We start from the raw sequence: 20,963 nt of genomic DNA, 5'->3' as shown, positions 1-20,963 counted from the left end.
ATGGAGGCAATGTTACGTTACCTTGGGAATGTTGACTCTGGACCAGAAGAGTTCCAAGTGTTCCCTCATCTTTTGCGGTTTGTATTTGGAGTACAGAATAGCCAGTTCAGTGAACATTCCCATGTGGGCACGCTCCAGACCCAGAGCTGCTTCCAACATTGTTATGAGTTCTTCAAAGTAGCCACGATCCTGCAAATAGGTACAGAAGATCATACTTCATGCCAATCTGCCAACCCAAATTTTAGCTATCTCTAAATATGCTTAATGTATGTAAAGCCAACTTTGTAAATTAAATGTCATCTTCTAATTTACAAACACATCATGTTGGGATACAGTCTGTAGTGGTCAAAAGCTAAGCAGACTTCAATTTTAAACAGTTATAACCAAAGCCTTGGGACCACCTCGGATTTATTTCTCAATGCGACGGGCATTACCTGGTAGTAGTTGATAAGTTCTTCCAGTTCATCAGCATGCACAACAATATGGAGACCACACATCTGAGCCAAACGGAATTCCTTTCCCTCAACACATGCAAAGCACACCTGAAAACACAAGGGTAGAATTAATGATGAAAAAAACATTCAGAATCAATTATGAAATTAATTGATTTGCTATGATTTATGGAGGTTGTGATTTTGCACTAATGCCATTAATGCCGCTGATGTAATTGAAGATGCATTGGTGTTGTCTTCATTACTTGAGAAGAAAACAGGGAACCAGATATTACTAGGGAAAACTGTATTCAGTTAGAGCATTTCAAGGATTGGACAGAATCAAAACAACGTGAAGTAAGGAAAATCATGTCGGACAGATCTGCTCGTTTGATACGGGAGACTACAGCAGCCGAAATCTGGTGCTAAACTTAATTAGTGGGTTAAGCAGCATCTATGAATGCGCACATGTGTGTTGGGGAGGAAGAGAGAAATAAATGAATTTTCAATATTAGAGGTTGACAACCTCCATCAGGACTAAACGGAGGAAGATACTGACCATTCCCCCTCTCCACTTCGTCCTTATTCAGGATTTTGACCCACACCACTGAGGATTCCTTTTGTTCCACCCACCAAAGCTGTGTGACCTATTGAGTTCCTCAAGTTTTCTTTGCTGTTAGATCGAGGCTGCGACTAGCAGATTAGACGAGAAAAGTTGATCCGACCTATTTAAACTGACAACTTTATAACGTGCCATACAGGGGAGTGAAAATTGGAACATGTGATTGGAGGAATAGTGGCATAGATTCAAGATGTTAACTGCAGTACAACAGCAAGAATAAGTTGGTCACAAATGTTTAACCCAAAAATGTCCAATGATGTGCAGAAGGCCCAGGGGTAGTGTTCTGGACAAGGAAGATCAAGTCCAATATGTCCAAGTATTTAAGGAATCTGGATATTGGAATTCTGCAAGTTTCAATTTACCCTGTCACTGAGACCTTTCACCAACTACCCTTCCCAAAACACCTTTCAGGGATAAGTGAATTTCAGTAAAGAAAGCAAAGAATGACAAGGATGCTTCCAACTGGAGAGTAACTGGCAGAGCAGATTTCGTGAGCATCAACTTCTGAAAATTGTTTTACTGCTGCTAACTGCAAGATGGACAAAGATTACGACAAAGCTATATGCCATTGATAGGTACAAATGTCTGAAGTCAAAGTAACAGATTGCACAAAATGTACCTCCTTCCAAGTACGAGTACTGTTTGCTTTGCGAGCACCATCCACTGCAGCTTGATATTCTCCAAGGTGAACCAGAGTTGACGCCAAACGACCAAAGTTGGAAACATTGTTGTACAGCAACTTAGCAGCTTCATACATTTGCTCATCGTAGCAACGATCACCAACCTGCAAGCGAATGATTTATAAATAAACAATCCAAGCAAGCCCCAGACATTCAACCCCACATCAAGGCTACACCAGAATTTCACTTTGTACCAGGACCACATGTTAGATCAAGGTTTTTGGAATATTGATGTTTTATGGGATTAAAAAACAGAGGCAGGAAGTATTAAAATAGGGAAAACAAAATCTCACTGTGACATGTCACATATGATAATAAAGTATCATTCATTCAAGTTGTGATGTAGCTTTAAAAGGTGCTGGCAAGACCACACCTGGAGAACAAGCAAACCCGACGTTGGAGTGTTCAAGGACCATATTCGGCATCATTAAATTTGAGCTGTGGAATAACATTAATCTTACCCCAAAATACATGGGAGAACCAAGACAATTTGACTCGCTCAGATGAACATGATTTCACTGTATCAAAAAAAAGCAGTATCTCCATTTTCTAAGAACGCAATTCCCCTGTAACGCTGTAGTGTGTACAATTTTGGAATTCATAAATTATCTTTGCACTGAATTCACGAGAGATTCCTGGGATGAAGGGACTGATGCACAAACAGAGGTAAAGGATTGCTGGGGATTGGCAGGGTGGATATAGAAGTAATTTCCTCCAGTAAGGAATCTGTTGAACTGGAGGGAATCAACACAGAATAGGGGTTTATTCCATTAAAACCAATAGGGATTTCTTCCTTGAGCCATGACTTTGAAATTCCCCAGCCAAGAGTTCAATAGAGGTGGAGTCACTGAATAATAACCACAATTAACCACAATTTGAACTATGTCAGAGGTTGTGAAGAAAGAAGCTTCAAATTGGATCAGCCACAATCTTATTGAATGGCAAGATGTTACTTAGCCTACTACAGCTTGTGTTCACACCGGAGCTTCTTGCTCAGATTATGCAGTTCTGAACGTGGAAAACAAGTGCCTTAAGTGATCAAGTGCCTTAAGTGAATAGGAACTATTCCACACTGATGGAATCCCCACTGTTAAATCTCCACAAATTACTTCAGTTGCTAGTTTAGATCAGGGAAAAGCTGCCATTCCTGGTCAGAGTTTCATTCTACTCCCAAATCCTCTTAACCAAATATACAACATCTCGGTCCTTATTTGCACAACAGTATGTTGAGAGCAAGATTATCAGTTTGGAACGGAACACTTACTTGCTGGATATGAGCATTGTTGGGTCCATTAATGAACTCTTCCAGCTCTGCCAACCGGTTAGTCTTTGCTAATGCAAAAATAAGTTCCGTCTCCACATAAGACTCTCGAGCCTTCTTCCTCGCCATCTGCAAATATTTAACAAGGTCCTCCCAGTTCCCTGGTGAACAGAAATCAAGGAAATAAGTAGAGGCAAGTGTGCTCACAATACTTTGTCCAAGCATAGAATGGTCAATCCACATGACCAATAGGTCGTGTTCTATCAATTCAATCCTCCAGCAATATATTCCCCTCATATTCACATCAATTGCACTATACTAGTTGCAAACAGTGGCTAACCAATTAATCTTACATCTTTAGCACGTAGAAGAGAACACAAGCACCCAGGGAAAATCCATTCTGTTTCAGGATATGCAAGCACGACACAAACAGTACCCAAGGTCATAATGGAACCTAGTTTGCAGGAACTGAGAAACAGTTCCCCTAGGATGTGCCACTACCCCTAAAATGACATGGGTTTAAACCCAAACCTTAAAAAACTAGTTACAAAGGTTCAATGAAAAGCACTGGTAGGTTAAGCATTTGAAAACTTACCACTTTTGTTGGCTGCTTCTACTACCTCCATGTATGAAGATGGATCATCTGCCTTGATGTAGGAGTCAATGGCCTCTTTAACCATTTCTTTCTGCAGCTGGGCTTTAGCAAGTTGGCTCCACACTGCAGGCTCATTGCACCGTTCAGCAAATTCGTATGCACGATCAAGATTGCCAATGTGTTCAATCAGCACCTATAGAATTACAAAAAGCTGTGACCTCCCTTGAAATGCCAAAGTTCCAACATACAGGAATATGCTCTAGTTTCACCACCCTACCTGCACTGCAGATGTGTTCACATCAAACTTCCTAAAGATAGCAAATGCCTCTTCAAAGAGCTCATTGCTGATGGCAATGTTTGCTATGTCAGGTGCATCATAGTTGTCCAGGCGGTTGATATACTCCATCACACGGGTTCGGTCGGCTTTGATGGCAGTCAGGATCAACAGATTCTGCAGATTCCTGGTTTCAGAAATAGAAAGGCCAACCTTAGAATTGAGCCCTGTGCTGAGATCGTCAAATAAAGATTAAGGCAACTATCGTTTCTCATTGAGTTTACAATGAGATATCACATCAATTTATTTTTTACCTGTGCTCACTGAAGACTGAATTGTCCAGGACAATTTTCTCCAACAGTTCAATTAATTCATTTGGAAGGTCTGCAGTCATGAAAGCTTTCACAGTAACAGAAACCTCCTCAGGATCCTGCGTTTCTGACAGAGCAGTCTGTACCACCTGAAAAGAGGTATACCATACGCTTTAAACCAGTCAAATTTTGAGAAAATAAAAAGGCCAATTTATGCCGTATCGATGACAATGTCATCAGTTATTCTATCGGATAACCTCAAACTGGGCGGCTAATACTGCGATCAGTGCTCCGATACAAAAGCAGCTCAGTTCTTAATAAATCAAGATCGCACAAACCAAATTTTTACCCTCTGCCTAGTTCAAGAGTGAAACTGCTAAAAGAGCTACATTCATGTTTCCTGAATAAATTATGCTGTGATTTCTAAAGAGCTAGCTCCCATTATGACAATGGGTACAGTTTCAGCATTCAAAGAATTTTGACCCTCAAGACTGATATTTTTAAGGCTACTATGTAGAATAAACTGGCCATATGTACTCCATATATTCCAAGAATTCAGGTAGGAAGTTACCGCTGATCCTTACTTGGTCAATAAGTGGTCTCCTGAAAGGATTGGTTTCTTGCAGAACATTTGCCCAGAGCTCAGGATCTTTCCGGCGAACTAAGTAGCGAGACAAACTTTTGAACAGCGAGTTCTCATTGCACACCTGTAATAGAGAGGGATTGGCTCCATGTTACTCTAAAAGGCAAATGTAAAATAAAAACTGAACTTTTGTCAAACTTGTATGCTTAAGTCTCAAAGATAAATCTGTTCAGAAAACGTGTCAAGGCAAAAAAAGTGCAACCGGTATTCAAAGAGGACTTCAGTGATTTAAACTGGTAGCTTAAATGGCTCTATTCAAGACAAGTTGGAGCATTAATCCACTTCAAGCAGACAGTCAATGCATCCTCGGGATCCCACTGCAGGAGAAAACTATTTAACACAAAGATATTAATTGTTAACTTGTGCAGTGTTATACCAGTTTTATGTTCCTGGTTGCAGTTTGACTGCCTCCACCTACAAATCTTATATTTTTTACACAGCCAATTCACTGGAGTCCGACTATGAAGTAGTAATGTGAAGAGAAATTTGTAAAATTAAGCTACTCATTTTTTTTTGTAGTTTGCAGATCATGATACATCTTTGACTATGGTACAGTGGCACAGCGGTAGAGTTGCTGCCTTTTAGCAACAGATTCTCACTACGAGTTTGTATGTTCTCCCTGTGACCGCATGGGTTTTCTCAGTTGCTCTGGTTTCCTTCCACATTCCAAAGACATGCAGGTTTATAGATTAATATATATAATAATCTGTAAATTCCCCCTAGTGTGTAGGATGCGAAACTAGGATTATATGGAACTAGTGAACAGGTGGTTGTTGGTCAGCGGGGACTTGGTGGGCTGAAGGACCCACTTCCATGCTGTATCTTTGAGAACATGGAAACAGGCCCTTCAGCCCACATCAATCATCTGTTCATGCTAGTTCTATATTATCCCACTTTCACATCCACTCCCTACACATTAGGGGCATTCTACAGACACCAGTTCACCTACAAACCCGCACATCTTTGGTAAGTGGAAGGAAACTGGAACACCCAGATGAAACCCATGTGGTCACAAGAACATGCACTCTACACGGACAGCACCAGAGGTCGGGATCACACCTGGTTCTCTGGCAGGAGCTCGATCAGCTATGCCATTGTCCTGCCCTTTGCACAAGTCTACAAATGAAGATCTCCACACTCACATTGATGAGCTCCATGTCACACTGGCCTCGCTCATAAGCCACACAAGCCAGATGAGGGTCCCGTTTCTCGCAGTATTTGCCCACCACTCGGCTATCGTAATATGGATTCTCCCGGAGGAAGCGCTCAGGATTGTTGTTGCTGTCAATGTAGATTTTTGCAAGTGCATTGTGGGTGGCAGGTTCCTCACAACCTTCATGAATTCGAGACTCCAGCCACGGCAGCAGCAACTTCAGCCTGAAAACAATGTGCACATTTACAATGGTGGTAACGCATTCTTCCCACCCCACTCCCACCCAAACAGCAACATAGCTCAAGATCTGGCATCTGTTTCAGCCGAAAATCCAAATCAATAAATCCTCACTAGTGAAAGGTCCCAACTCAAAATGTTGTCTGACCATTCACTCCAAACATACTGCCTGACCCACAGAGTTCCTCCAGTACTGTGTGTCTTGCACAATTTATCCTAGTTTTGTAACGGTTTAGCAAACAATTAAGGGGAACAGAAGAAGATCTGAACTTTAACCAGACACCAAGCTCCAGCACCGAATCACACTCATCATATGGGTGTCTATTTTATACGTAATCAAACTAGTTTGCTGAAGTTTTTCCGATGTACCAGTGATTGTTTTTTAATCCAAATACTAGAGGGCAAGAGAGTTTATTCCCAGATCGAGCACCAAAACAGACATCAGATAATTGTCTGAAGGGAACTGGGGTGTCTGGAGAAGTGCTGGATTCTGGAAAATCCTTCTATGGCTTGGTTGTAGTTGAAGTGCATTTTACCACATCTGACACTTGTATGAATTATTCCAACTACAAACTTATGAAATGTATCACAAATATTCATATTTGTTGGCAAGATTAAAAATGAAAGTGCCGGAAGAGCTCAGCGAGCCAGGCAGCATTTCTGGAAGACATGGACGACATTTTGGGCCGGGACGCTGCTTCAGATTGGCAAGATTAAACCTGGCGACAGGTTACAGCATAGGATGGGTCAGATACCTGTTTCGCTTCTCTACTTCAGCAACCAGTTCATCAGTGGAGAACTGCCCACGTACAACCAGTATCAGATTCTTGATGACATCCTCAGAACAATCCACATCAAGTAGTCCTCCGACCACGACTGGTAAACGACTTGGGTTCACCTGCACAAGCATAATCATATTCTTGACACATTCACGTCACAATAAAGTACATGCAGATACAACAAACCCTTAACACGTGGTCAGCAGAGTATGGAAAATGCAAAAAAATGTGCCTTCAACTTGAACTCCCCCCCCCCCCCCCCGCCACCTCCCTCGTAACCACAAGCCACTTGACAAAGGATTTACAGCAAAAGGCATCTTCTTGAAGAGCTCACTCACCTTCTGAACATAGATCTCGATGTACTTCTGCAGGTTGTTGCGGTACAGATACAACACCAGGTCATGCACAAAGTCAAAACGATCACAAACTATAATCAGTGGCAGCTGGTCAGTCAATTTGGCCTCCTAGAAACAAAGCATTTAGTGAGCAGCTTTGGAGTTCAAGACCATGAACCAACTCCTTTGTTCATGACATTTTAAAATAAATCTTTAAAGATACACAGAAATGCTGCAGATTGTCTCCAATAGCATTTAATCAAACATTGTGCAAAACATTCAAAAAACTACAAAAGTGGCCATATCCTAGACACATCTATGAAAGGAATTTTAGTGCTAAAGAGAAGAATGTGGAGAAAAGGGGAAAATAAGGTTTACAATACAAGCTCTGTATTTAACCCTACAGCCAATCTACTTATTGGTTAGCATTTCACCTCAAGATTTCTAGTCTTGATTAATTCAAACATATTCCAAAACATGAGCAACAAGCTTACTCAACGAGTCACACTAGCTATGGGCAAAAGAGACTGAATGAGCAGCTAGCTATGAACAGGGTTCCAAAAACAAGCCATCTTAAATGCATCTTTGTCTAATCGTCCATCTAATCAATCTTTTAACACAAGGATGTGGTACATGCTGCTTGGCTGAGGAAGGAACATGTTAAATTCAGCTTACAACAGTTAATGGTTCCCGTACCAAATCTGTAGTTTTAAATGCAAGAAAGACTCGTCCAAATTTGACCATTTTCAAATTTTGCCCAAGAGCATTTTAGTGACAAACCAAATTTAGATGCATTAAGATAATAAACCCAAAGCTAACCAAAGCTAATGCAGGGATCTTTAAGCTAGTAATTGCTGCAAGAATAGCACTCTGGGATCAGGAAGCAGACATTGTTACAAGATTGGACGGTTATAATCTGGAATTCAGAAATTACTTTCCCTATACCTTTCAGCCATAATCTGCAGTATACCAGCTCCAAGTGCTTACCCCAATTCCCAAATGTTCTATTTCAGTCATCCATAATTGAATTTCCACCAATCCTATGGAAAACATAACTAGTTTTGCCCTGAATTGTTCATTGATATTTAAATATCTCTGGATACTTTCAAGAGAGAACTTGATAGGGCACTTAAAGATAGCGGAGTCAGGGGACATGGAGAGAAGGCAGGAACGGGGTACTGATTGTGGATGATCAGCCATGATCACATTGAATGGCGGTGCTGGCTCGAAGGGTCAAATGGCCTACTCCTGCATCTATTGTTTAATAGATTATATCCCGCATTGCAAGCCAGAGACAAAACCTTTAGTTCAGCAGCATTTATCAGGACAATTTATACAAAGGCAACATCATAACTGTCTAAATTTCAAATAAACAACTAGATTAGCTACAACCCAATCTACAATCTGCTAGATGGTTGAGAAAGATTTCACACCCAACTCATCAGAATCCTATTTCCCATGCTCCCTTTAAACACGGGCTTAACGGAAAATGTTTCTACTTATCTAGTTTCGGTAACCTAATTAGATACAGGTGCACAACCTTTTATCCGGAGTTCCGGAAACCGAAAAGCTCAGAAAACCGGACATTTTTTCCAGAATGTCGTCTGCACACCAAAGATCGCGTTTGGCGCCAAACCTGACCCGAAACGACCCACGGTCAACCCAGGTCTGTACTACTGTAGCGGCTGCCTCCTCCCCGGAGACCGGGGAGACACTTAAACATCTGTAAATCATTGCTTAAATGTTAGTCCGTTAGTTTGGAGGGCTTTTATGTGAAGGGGGGGGGGGGGGGGGGGAAGGGGGAAACTTTAATTCTTAGTCCCCTACCTGGTCGGAGAGGCGGGGAGCGGGCCCATGCCTTACCGGGTCGCCGTGCAGTAAGCTCCGGAGCGCTGTGGCCGCCGACTCCCAACATCGCGGAGCTGGGGCTGCGGGCGTCCGGCCGCGGGCGGCGCCGGTTGTAGCTCCGACCCCGGCAACTCAACCCCTGGCTGCGCGGCGCTCCAAATCCAGCACCGCCCGCGGCCGGACGCCCGCAGCCCCAGCTCCGCGATGTTGGGAGTCGGCGGCGTCGCAGCGCTGGGAGCTTACTGCACGGCGACCCGGTAAGGCATTGCCCGCTCCCCGCCTCTCCGACCAGGTAGGGGACTAAGAATTAAAGTTTCCCCCTTCACCCCCCCCACCACATAAAATCCCTCCAAACTAACTGACTAACATTTAAGCAATGATTTACAATGATTCCCCGGTCTCTGGGGAGGAGGCAGCCGCTCCAGACTTTTCAAGCCGCCCACGCTACCTACCTAATCTACGCTAAAAATCTTCCATTCGGAAATCCGAAAAATTCCGAAATCCGAGAAGTGTCTGGTCCCAAGGCTTTCGGATAAAAGATTGTGCACCTGTAGTAATCATTCAAGTGACTTTGGTGTAAAGACGCAAGACAATTATTAAATCAGCTGCTTCCACAACTACCATTCATTGGCCATTCCCAATTATCCTTCACGTGACTTGCTTGAAAACCGACCATCCGGCCAGGCTGTAAACCAGAAAGCCAGGGATGGCAGGATTTAATTTCGGTGGCATCTATTCTTCTGATGTTTGCTATTACAAGTCTTCGATGCTCAGATCAAGACACCAAAATCTCTAGTTGAGAGCAAATCAATAATCTAGTTATCTGAATTAGTGAACTTAATGATTATCGTGCCCCTTCAATTGCAGTTTTCCCTTGAATTCAGATAAATGGATTTCAGGTTTACAATTCAACATGGTGCAGTGTTTGAAGGTGCACCCTGGACAATGTCCTAGCTTGTATGAGGTTACAAATACAAAGACGCATTAAAACCCACCAAGCCTGCTAACAGTCAAGACTATAGGTTTTGCAATATTTTAAAGGTTTAATTTACATGTCCAAGTGCAAACTAAATCTCTTGACAAAGCTATTGAAGCAGGTTGGATTGCCTTGTCAGTCGGTGTTCATACAGAGCAGTTTCATGTTAAGGTACATTTTTGGGAAATAAGCTTGTGGATCTCAGTATCTAACTGGTTAAGTCAATCTCCACATCCAAGAGCACTATTCTGCAAAAATACAGAGGATCAAGTCTGCTGAAACAGAGGGAAGGAGAAAGGGAGATGCAACCTGCATTGTAAAGTTTACCTGATACAAGTCCTGCACATTCCAGAAACAAGGAACAGCACAAAAGACAATAGGTTCCATCATGAGCTATTCACCAAATTCATTATAAACGGCAGACCAAGTTTAACATTCTCAAACTTTAGCACTTGTAGAACAAGCTTTTGCAGTTTTGTCTGTCCTATTGCTAGATTAAGCTTTAAACACTTAATGGTTTGTTGCCACGGTGAAAGGCTTTTGAGGGCTTTTAGTCAGCAAGGTTGACTGGGGGAGTGGCAGGGGATGGAATAGCATTTGTAAAATAAAAGCTCAAAGTACACAATTAGACCAATAGTTTTTTTAAAGTAGTCAAATTACAGTTACAAAGCTCCTTTCCATCCACTCTTAGCCACAGATGCATAATCTCATTCTAAAAGTAGTTCAAATTGACAGTAAATCTTCAGAGATAACAAATTGCTTGAATGAAGGCAGGACAGAAGGTACAATTTGCATAGACTTTATCAAATCCTTTGATAAGGTCCCTCGTGGCAGATTGGTTCAAAAGGGCTAGGGCTCCATGGAATCGAAGGCATGGTCATAAACTGGCTTGGCAATCGGAGACTAGATATCCGTGACTAGTGTCCCATAGGAATTGGCACTGGGACCCTTCCACGAGTGACTTGGATCTGCAAGTCGCAAGGTCATGCTCCAACTTGTCAGACATTGTGTGCCAAAGGGCCTATTCCTGTGCTGTATTTTTCCACGTATATAGAATGATGGTCAGACTTCAGGTGGAGTACTGCTTCAACTATCTTCTTTGGCAGCTCGTTCCATATACTCACCACCCTGTGAGTGGGGGGGAAAAAAATTGCCCTACCGATCCCCATTAAACATTTCCCTCCCCCCTTCCTTAAATCAGTGTCTTCTGGTTCTTGATTCCCTTGCTCTGTGTAAAAGACTGTGCATTCACCGTATCTATCTTCTCTGCCCTCTTTCCAGTTAAATGGCATCCTTCCAATAACACATTGTCATTTTTAATTTTCCCCATTTCCAATAACATAACAAAACTGAAAATAAATCTCCAAATGTGGCCTCACCAACGTCATGGACAACTGTACATAACATCCCAACTTCTATACTCAATACCCTGACTGATGAAACCCAATGTACCAAAAACCTTCTTGACTACCGTATCTACCTGTGATGCCACTTAGGGAACGATGTACCTACTGTACGCGTTGATCACTCACTCTGCTCTACAGCACTCCCAGATCCCTGCCATTCACTGCAGGTCCTGCCTTGGGTTTACTTCCCAAAATGCAACACCCTGCACTTATCTGCATTAAACTCCTTTAACCATTCCTCAGCCCACCTGCCTAACTGATCAAGATCCTTTAATTTTTGATGACCATCTTTGCTATCTGGGATACCACCCACTTTAGTGGCATCTGCAATGACTGCAGCTGTTCATGTCTTAATAAGGTTTAATCTAGATCCCTCATTCACAAGGAATAGCTTAAAGTCTTGGTTTAAGAAAGTAAACGTTATATGACACCTCAAAGTGACTTGCAACTGTTTATGTCAGGACACAAAGAATTGTAAATATGGAACCATTTTGGCAGCACAGCTCAACGACCAAGCCAATTCAAACGTGCATTTTTTGGATGTGGATATGGTTTACATTATCAAGTGGGACAAATATTATAGCTGCATTATTAAACAGTTCTATGGATCCTGCACAGGTCAGCACAAAGTTGAATTACACATGGAGAACAAATTACACAAGTGCCGGTTAAACAAACGTTGATTGTTTTCTCTAAAGCTCGGAGTTGAGGGGAGACCTGACAGAAACATAGAATCAGGCACAAATAGTATAGACTGTCAGAACCTTTATCCAAGGATGGCAAATGTCAAATACTAAAGGGCATAGCTTTAAGGTGAGAGGGGCAAAGTTTAAAGGAGAGTTTTTTTTGTAGTGGGCAGCGGGTGGTGATGGTGGCAGATACGATAATGGTGTTTAAGAGGCTTTTGGATAGCACATAGATATGAAGGGAATGGAGGGATCGCGTTCCTCTGCAGGAAGTTGAGTTTAATTTATCTTGACATGTGCAGCACAAACAATGTGGGCCAAAGGACCGGTTCTTGTGTTCCATGTGCACGGAAATGAGGAGATTCAAGAAAACTGGGTAATCTACAGGAGTTTTTGGTCCCAACTGAAAGACAAAGGTTGCGTGAAACATGTTAAAACTTTTAAACTGCACATTATGGAGTTTATGGCAAAGCGAAACCATGAAGAGTTTACCTTGAGAAAGTTCTTCACACGCTCTGGATCATAGCAATTGCTCTCACGACAAATTCTCTCCACCTCTTTGATCTGACCGGTTTTGCAGGCAGCCTGAATGTACTTGAAGTGAACTTCTGGATCTTGACTGAAGTTTACAATGGAGCCCAAAAAGTAGAACAGACCTTAAAAGAAAAGCTTTTACATGGTATTTTGTTCTTTAAGGGAGCCAACACTTTTACCCAAAGCCCAAGCACAAAGGTCCCATTACTATTCCAAATTTCAGATTTCCAAAAAAACTTACATGGAGATATTCATCAAAACAGAGACCACTTATTTCCAAGCAATCAAACTTTTTCAAATCCAAAGAAACTATTTGCAACATTAGTACATGTGGATCTACCTACTACTCAGCTGCTACATCAGCTAAATAGAACTAAGAAATCAGCTATCTGCCTTAACTTGACTCTGACAATTCAATGTGCTCATTAATGTCCTTAAGGCAGATAGACTGACCGGCAAAGGTTGCATGAAGCATTTTAAGAAGTTTAAGCTCACGTTTACAGGGGCAGAGAACAGGGCAGAGCTGTGCAAACAAATGTAGATTTTGATTTCTAATGAGAAAATAACGAGAAGCAGCATTTCACGATTTAACAGCCAATTGCAACCAATATAGATCAAAGACAAGACTGATGGATGAACATGATAGGCAAATTATTTGAATTGTTAAGGCATAAAAGGTACACTTACATCAAGTTAAGAAACGATAGAGCAGTAGAGGTTGCAGTCAGGATCAAGTTGGAGAGCAACGTTGCGTATTAATTTAATCAAAGTGACAGGATACAGAGTGTACACCAAGTTATGGGGTCAGGTTATGCTAGTAGAAATCAAATTAGTACACTAAGTGACAATAAACGCAAACTTGAACCCAAGAGCAAGCAAAGATTGGATGCACAGAAGCAAGCAGGAGCATTGCAAATTGACCAGAAAAGCTTGGAGGCAACTGTCTTAATTAGAAAGCAGCAGGGGTACTGCATTTGAGGATAGCAATGAAGGAACTAATTGTTAAAGAAATTGCAGGAGACCCTTCCTCGCATAGGAATGAAGGAATATTGTGAAGCTTGATTGCATAGGCTGTGATATTTATTCTTTAACTGCTAATTAGACGTGTCAAATCAAGAATTTACAAGAGACACCCTGACTGTGAATTGCAGTATTCAGTTAGATAAAATCTCACTTCTGACAGCTGGAATTTAATACTACTAATTCATGGCCCAAATCTCCACCCGTGATAGTTCTATAGAAATTTTAGCATCTACCTTCAAAGCTCTTGAAAGACTCAAATAGTTCGATCAGTTGCTGTGTGCCTAGTTGCTCATGGTATTTGGAGGCAACTTGCACACAGATCTGCAGATTTTGACGGATGTTAGCAGACAGCATGGCACGCAGGCATTCAACAGAATCCTCAACGGACAGAGAGCCGAAGTAATTGACAAGCCACTGTGGGAAGTTTATAGTAATGTCAAAGTTGTAATTTTACAGGTTTGCAACATGTAATTTAGCCGTGTTGGCATTTTAAAATACTTAGATTATCCCTCAGTTTCCAAACCCACATCCCAAAAACAAAATGGTGGAAATTACTGACCTCAGGATTGAGGAGGTGGGTGTGGACAACAGCACGCTTGATGTCATAGAGATCTGTATAATGTTCCAGAGCCCTTTGCAACAGTCCAGCCTTCTCACAAAGCTGAGCAATGTGCGCACGATCATAGTGAGTGAACATCTGATTTCCAAGAATAGCATCTGCTACCTGTAAATGATAAAGAGTGCACACAGGCTTGAGCTTTTGGGGCATGGGAAAATAAAGCTACGACAATGTGCCAGAATTTTACTTGTACACAATCCCACTTCATTCTGGATGAAAGAAAAGTCAGGCATTTAGATTGTCAGGAATCGGATACTGAGACATCAATTGTACAGATGCCAACGCCTACGAGCGAAATCACAAGATTAGCAAGACATCTGCGAGTGAGTCAAAGCATCCATATGACAGGTGCCAAATGAAAAAAATGCTGGGCATATTGAACACTAGAGTCACTCCTTCATATTTAAACAGGCCATCTGAAGTGATACTGAGGTAATACCACATTCAATGCAACAACCTGGCAGATAATTCAAATGGTATTAACCCAAACAGCCACTAGAGGGTGGATGAGTCAGCCAAAGGCACTTTGCTTTGACTGCCCCTCCCATCTGAAGTGAACAGGTCAGCATTAGGAAGACATAGTAAAATTGCTGCATTTCCATTTCCAGACGAACATGGGGAGATAGGAGAAATTACGCAAATTATTCTTGGGTATCAGAGAATGATTTAGATAGAATGCAAGCTTTTAAAAAAGACCAGTTAATGCTTCTAGAAACACATCACTGGATCACAAACTCACTCTAATCGGTTCGTGTTTGGCCTCCTTTCATGAGGTAAGAGCTCAAGGAACAGCACCTCACCTTCCACGTTGTTGTGCCACAGCCCAAAGAGCTACTGAATTTAATGTCAGACAACCATTCCACTTGCAGAGATGTGGCGGCACCATAATACAATTTCACGTTGATGCTTACTGCAGGTATAAAAGTGTCATCTGAAGACTGGTCCCTGCACTCACCTTGTGCATTCCCCCTGATCCACCCTCACCACAACATTTGTGTTAATATTTTCCCAGTTTAGGCAGGTCCTCGACCCAAGAAAGCAACTGTAGCTCTTCTCCCCGTTGCTGTTCGATACAGAAGGGGTACCCATAGAACCTGCACCAATTGAGCAAGGCAGATACAGTACCAAATCCTACATCTCAGGCAGGACTTGGTGGTGCCTGGCAAACATCAGTCCTCAAGGTCATTGCACACTGCCCCAGGGGCATGGAGCAAGCACTTCAATAGCTAAACATGTACCTGAGGAGCATGCATAAGGTTCATTTCCAGGAGGCGGGTCTGCAGGGGTCCTTCTGATGGACGGTTATTCTTGAGCGCATCAAGCAGGAACGATGTGCACTGCTGGATCAGGTTGTATTCCATGAACACGTCCACAATCTGCAACGAGATAGTTAGAAATTGTGCATTATTTTCTCTTCTCCTCCAAAGCACTATAGAATAATGCATGCAGTTATTTAACCAACCTTGCAATAGAGGGTAAATCAATCAAAGGTGCACATTGGAAATGATTTTCAACTGACTAAAGAAAATCAAACCATTAAATGAAATGACAAGATCCTAATGGGGTACTTGCTACTAGGAGATTGGCGCAGATTATTTCAACTTTTCCAAATGAAGTGAATCATGCAAATTTAGAACCACATCACCAGCCTGTGGAAGTGCTGGGCAAACCAAAGTAATTCCCAACAAAAGGTTTGAAAGCCACCCATTATAAATTCCCAGCCCATTGATCATCCATAAAAAAAAAAATGCTCGAGTTACGAAAAATTTTACATCTTTGCACGCAATATATTTCAGACATTATCATGCTTTAACCAAGATTGAGTGTGGAATTTCAAGTTACCATTATATTCAATTGCCACATACCATAAATACAGTTGCGTACAGTTTTGGTCTCCAAATCGGAGGAAGGACATTATTGCCATAGAGGGAGTGCAGAGAAGGTTCACCAGACTGATTCCTGGGATGTCAGGACTGTCTTATGAAGAAAGAAAGTTTATACTCTCTAGAATTTAGGAGATTGAGAGGGGATCTTATAGAAACTTATAAAATTCTTAAGGGGTTGGACAGGCTAGATGCAGGAAGATTGCTCCCGATGTTGGGGAAGTCCAGGACAAGGGGTCACAGCTTAAGGATAAGGGGGAAATCCTTTAAAACCGAGATGAGAAGAACTTTTTTCACACAGAGTGGTGAATCTCTGGAACTCTCTGCTACAGAGGGTAGTCGAGGCCAGTTCATTGGCTATATTTAAGAGGGAGTTAGATGTGGCCCTTGTGGCTAAGGGGATCAGAGGGTATGGAGAGAAGGCAGGTACGGGATACTGAGTTGGATGATCAGCCATGATCATATTGAATGGCGGTGCAGGCTCGAAGGGCCGAATGGCCTACTCCTGCACCTAATTTCTATGTTTCTATGTTTCTATCTCCAGCCCCAAGAACTATTGGAGTTAATAATTTCCGGAAACTAGGCAAGTTTTATTTCACCTTCAACAGAACTCAAATCACTAAAATTTATCCTGGCTAAAGTTAAATTTCACATTCCACTTTACATTCAAAAGGAATGGAACTGTGGCACTTGCCATAAGTTTACCAAAATCTTTTGTTCATATTGGGCCATGAATCAATGTCAGTACTCCATTATGCTTGAAACTGATTGTATAATAAATAACCTCCAGTCCGAAAGAGCTCCCTTACCTAAAGCCACTTGACAATTCAACTGCAATGGAATTTGTTTCCAAACCAAATCAGGCAGGTGATAAAATTCCTGTTGTCCCAAGTTAGTGGATTGGAGAATGTTTGATAGATCGAAAGATACAGCATGGAAATAGATCCTTCGCCCACCAAGTCCACACCAAGCATCAATCATCCGTTCACACTATTTTTATGTTATTCCACTTTCTCATCCCACTTCCAACACACGAGGGGCACTTTGCAGAAGCCAATTATCTAACAAATGCAGGTCTTTCGGATATGGGAGGAAACCAGAGCTCCCAGAGGAAACCCACGCAGGCACATGGAGAATGTGCAAACTCCACACAGAAAGTACCAGAAATCAAGACTGAACCCATGTCTCTGGCACTGTGAGGCAGCAGCGCTACCAGCTGATACACTCAATGTATCCAATGTGAATGAGTACCAGTTTCATCAAATGGTTTGACAAACGCATTCTGACTAAAATCAGGGATCATCCAACTAGAAACCTTCGAATTAACAGGGGGAGATTGTGTTCTTAGTGGAATTGCATTGCACACTGGTGCCCATGACAATAAACTAACCCAATCCCAGTAATTTAACAGATAATTTGAATTGTAGTCTGCAAAAGTTTCAGTACAAGGCTATTCAGTGCTACAAGTTATAATGCACAAGTATTCAAAATAAAAAATCTAGAGTCTTATATTCAGTCAAAGAGAAGAATCAAATTCTTACCTGAGTAATGTCAGCAAGAGGCTCTTCATCCTGAACCAACATTTGAGCAAACTGAAGTCCCTGATCAGGCCCAACCCTCATCACATTTCTCAGCAGAAAGATCCAGTCCGGTGAGTATCCAACCTTGGAATAGACAATGGAAATTTGAGCAAAATGTTTTTTGAAAAATACATTCTTGCTGCAATCAAAGTAGAATTGACATTACAATTTAATACTTAAATGTCCTCAACTGAAAAAAAAGGAATGGTTAAAGTATAGATTTACTTTATTGGTTCATGTTAACACACCAAATTTCTCATTAGCTGCAGCCAAATCATGCTAATATACTAAATTTCACATCAGCTGCAGCCAAATCCTCCCAATTAATGTAGACCCAAAACTTTAATTTATTAAACAAACAAGTTCTTGCCACAGGTAGACACCACACAGGTGGGGCCTGGTCATTGCCATGAGATGAAGTATATGAAATAGTGTTAGATGTTTTAATGTTAAACTTCAGGGTAGTGCCGAAAACCTATCTAGTGTGCACATGTTAAAACCAAAGAAATCAACAATTAAGTGGATGGAGAGGTGTGGAGGTAAACGCATAATTTTAAGACAGCATCAAACGAAGCATCCCACATAAGCAAAACCAAGAGAAGTGAAGGTAGACACAAAATGCTGGAGTAACTCAGCAGGACAGGCAGCATCTCTGGAGAGAAGGGACGGGTGACGCTTCGAGTAGAGACACCTTTTCTTTGCCCGCACCAAGGGAAATGAAACAGACCCGATCCAATTAAACTCCCTCAATTGAAGATTTCAAGGAACAAAAATCGCTCGGTGCCCAGAAAACTACTTACAAGCTTTTCCAAAGTTGAAAGGCAGGTATAATATGCTCTAAAAGGAACTGCACAGCAAGTCCAACCACAAAACAACAAGCAAATCGCCACATTACATTTTAACTGAAACGTACCTTCTTGGCATAGAGCACAATCTTCTGGAATTGACCGGTTTCAGCAAAACACTGGATCACCTTATTGGGGACGTTCGCTCTCAAGTAGACGCTCAGTGCCAGTGTGGGGTCCACAGACTTCACAATATCTCCAAGTTCCTCTGAGCATTCCAGCTACAAGAACAAAGAAAAGTTAAAGTATAATTATGTTTATTATAGCAAAACAACTTTTGAAGCCTAATTTATCAAGCTGGTGCTCAGCACATTTAAAGCAAGTGGAAGGAATGTTCAACACTCTGTACCTCAAGATTCCAAGTTATCCAAGCCAATAAACTAAGTTTAATCATCAAGTGGACCAACTAAACCATTGAAAAGATGCCATGTTTTCGCTCTCCCTACTTGTAGCATTGTGAGATATAAAGTCGGATCAGTTACTTGGCACAGCAGGAAAACAAGGCCACAATGGATAGCTCAAGTTAACTAGGAACTAATTTTCAATTCAAGTACAGGAAAACTGTGTGGGGATGCAAAATGCTTATTAGAACAGTTAAACTCACTCAAAAATCAACTTCAATTTAGGAAATGGAAGAAATTGGAATTGACTCAAGGGCCAGAGTTTGAGGATACATTTTAAAGAAGATGTGCGGGACAAGTTTGTGTTTTTAATATATAGACAGTGATGGGTGCCTGGAATCCACTGCCAGGGGTAGTGGTGGAGGCAGATACAAAATTGGTATTTAACTAAGATAGGCACATGGATATACAGGGAATGGAGGGATTATGGATCACATGCAGGCAGAGGCGATTAGTTTAACTTGGCATGTTACACACAGATACTGTGGGCATAAGAGCCTATTCCTGTGCTGTACTGTTCTAATGTTGTTTGTTCATTCCTTCCCATAGGTTAACCAGAAGTACTAGTAAACAAAATCAGTGACCTGCATCCTGGTGCAAGCAATTAGATTCATTTTATCTGCCAAGATTCCTACTAATTTACTTTGTGCACAAGGACATTACACAATGCAATCGCATCAAGATGCATGCTGTGCACAAGGACTATTGACTGAAATGAAATTAGAATGCCATCTGTTATGCAGGCATTACCTTATCCTCCTTCAGCCACTTCTCAAGCAACTGCTTACGGCCTTGCTGCAACACTGGCCGGCAAAGTTCCAAAGACTCAAATTTGTTCAGCTGCCCTTGATCAAGCAGAATCCCAAAGTACTGAAGCAGGGGCGAAGTTTGTCCTGGTTGGGCCGGTACACTCTGAAAGCGCCTGATTGTGTCTGGAGTGCGCAAGATACCCTGTTTCAAGAAACAAAAAGCAAAGTGACAGATCAAAGTAAACATGAATTAAACACTTAAAGACTTCAGCCACTATGGAAATCTCAATCAAAATCAGTGCTGGAGGAATTTAGCAGGTTCAGGCAGTACCTGCGCAGAGAATGAACAATGTTTCACGTCAGGAACCTTCAGTCTGAGGAAGGTAATCAGTCCATTCCCTCCACAATCTGACACATTGAGTTCCTCAAAATTCCAACATGACCACTTGATTATAACTAAACTTGCTCCTAAATTTAGCTCAATGGGTGATGAAGAATGCAGATAGCATAAAAGCAAATAACATTCCACAAATGTCATGGAAACATTGAAATATAGAAAAATAGGTGCAGGAATAGGCCATTCAATACGATCATGGCTGATCATCCTGGCAGATCAATTTCCCTCCAAGGATGAATAACGTTTTATCGTATCGCATCTAAAATCAGTACCTCGTTCCTGCTTCCCCCCCCCCCCATACCCCTTAATTCCTTTAGCCCTATGAGCTAAATCTAACTCTCTCATGAAAACATCCAGTGAATTGGCCTCCACTGCCTTATGTGGCAGAGAATTCCACAGTCACAACTCACTGGGTGCAACATTTTTTCCTCATCTCAGTCCTAAATGACCTACCCCTTTTTCTTAAATTGTGACCCCTGGTTCTGGACTCCCAACATCAGGAACATTTTTCCAGCATCTAGTCTGTCCAATCCTTTAAGAATTTTATATGTTTCTATTCTATGGTGTCCTCTCATCCTTCTAAATTCCAGTGAATGCAAACAAACCCAGTCGACCCATTCTTTCATCATATGTCAGTCCCGCCATACTGGGAATTAACCTGGTGAACCGATGCTGCACTCCCTCAATAGCAATAA

At 41.7% G+C, this 20,963-nt stretch overlaps 1 protein-coding gene across 4 annotated transcripts in view; it reads right to left on the bottom strand.

Annotated features, from left to right (window-relative positions):
- cltc (clathrin heavy chain) overlaps nucleotides 1–20,963 on the bottom strand; it is an 82,381-nt gene that overhangs the window by 17,771 nt on the left and 43,647 nt on the right. For 2 of the 4 annotated variants that reach the window (XM_033045771.1, XM_033045773.1), the window contains 19 exons: nucleotides 19,873–20,073; nucleotides 18,790–18,942; nucleotides 17,838–17,960; nucleotides 15,652–15,789; nucleotides 14,354–14,518; nucleotides 14,028–14,208; nucleotides 12,730–12,893; nucleotides 10,473–10,484; nucleotides 7,325–7,450; nucleotides 6,963–7,105; nucleotides 5,960–6,194; nucleotides 4,759–4,881; nucleotides 4,178–4,323; nucleotides 3,867–4,050; nucleotides 3,590–3,782; nucleotides 2,998–3,155; nucleotides 1,673–1,837; nucleotides 435–542; nucleotides 22–189 (listed from right to left, as the gene is read on the bottom strand). In XM_033045771.1, the coding sequence (XP_032901662.1) occupies nucleotides 22–189; nucleotides 435–542; nucleotides 1,673–1,837; nucleotides 2,998–3,155; nucleotides 3,590–3,782; nucleotides 3,867–4,050; nucleotides 4,178–4,323; nucleotides 4,759–4,881; nucleotides 5,960–6,194; nucleotides 6,963–7,105; nucleotides 7,325–7,450; nucleotides 10,473–10,484; nucleotides 12,730–12,893; nucleotides 14,028–14,208; nucleotides 14,354–14,518; nucleotides 15,652–15,789; nucleotides 17,838–17,960; nucleotides 18,790–18,942; nucleotides 19,873–20,073 (2,886 nt within the window). The remainder of the gene's footprint in view (nucleotides 1–21; nucleotides 190–434; nucleotides 543–1,672; nucleotides 1,838–2,997; nucleotides 3,156–3,589; nucleotides 3,783–3,866; nucleotides 4,051–4,177; nucleotides 4,324–4,758; nucleotides 4,882–5,959; nucleotides 6,195–6,962; nucleotides 7,106–7,324; nucleotides 7,451–10,472; nucleotides 10,485–12,729; nucleotides 12,894–14,027; nucleotides 14,209–14,353; nucleotides 14,519–15,651; nucleotides 15,790–17,837; nucleotides 17,961–18,789; nucleotides 18,943–19,872; nucleotides 20,074–20,963) is intronic. The other 2 variants (XM_033045774.1, XM_033045775.1) reach the window with 1 other exon arrangement.

This window comes from Amblyraja radiata, chromosome 28 (assembly GCF_010909765.2).
Source record: "Amblyraja radiata isolate CabotCenter1 chromosome 28, sAmbRad1.1.pri, whole genome shotgun sequence".
Classification (NCBI taxonomy): domain Eukaryota; kingdom Metazoa; phylum Chordata; class Chondrichthyes; order Rajiformes; family Rajidae; genus Amblyraja; species Amblyraja radiata.
Note: the sequence above shows the minus strand (reverse complement) of the source record. Positions and strands in the feature narration are given on the sequence as shown.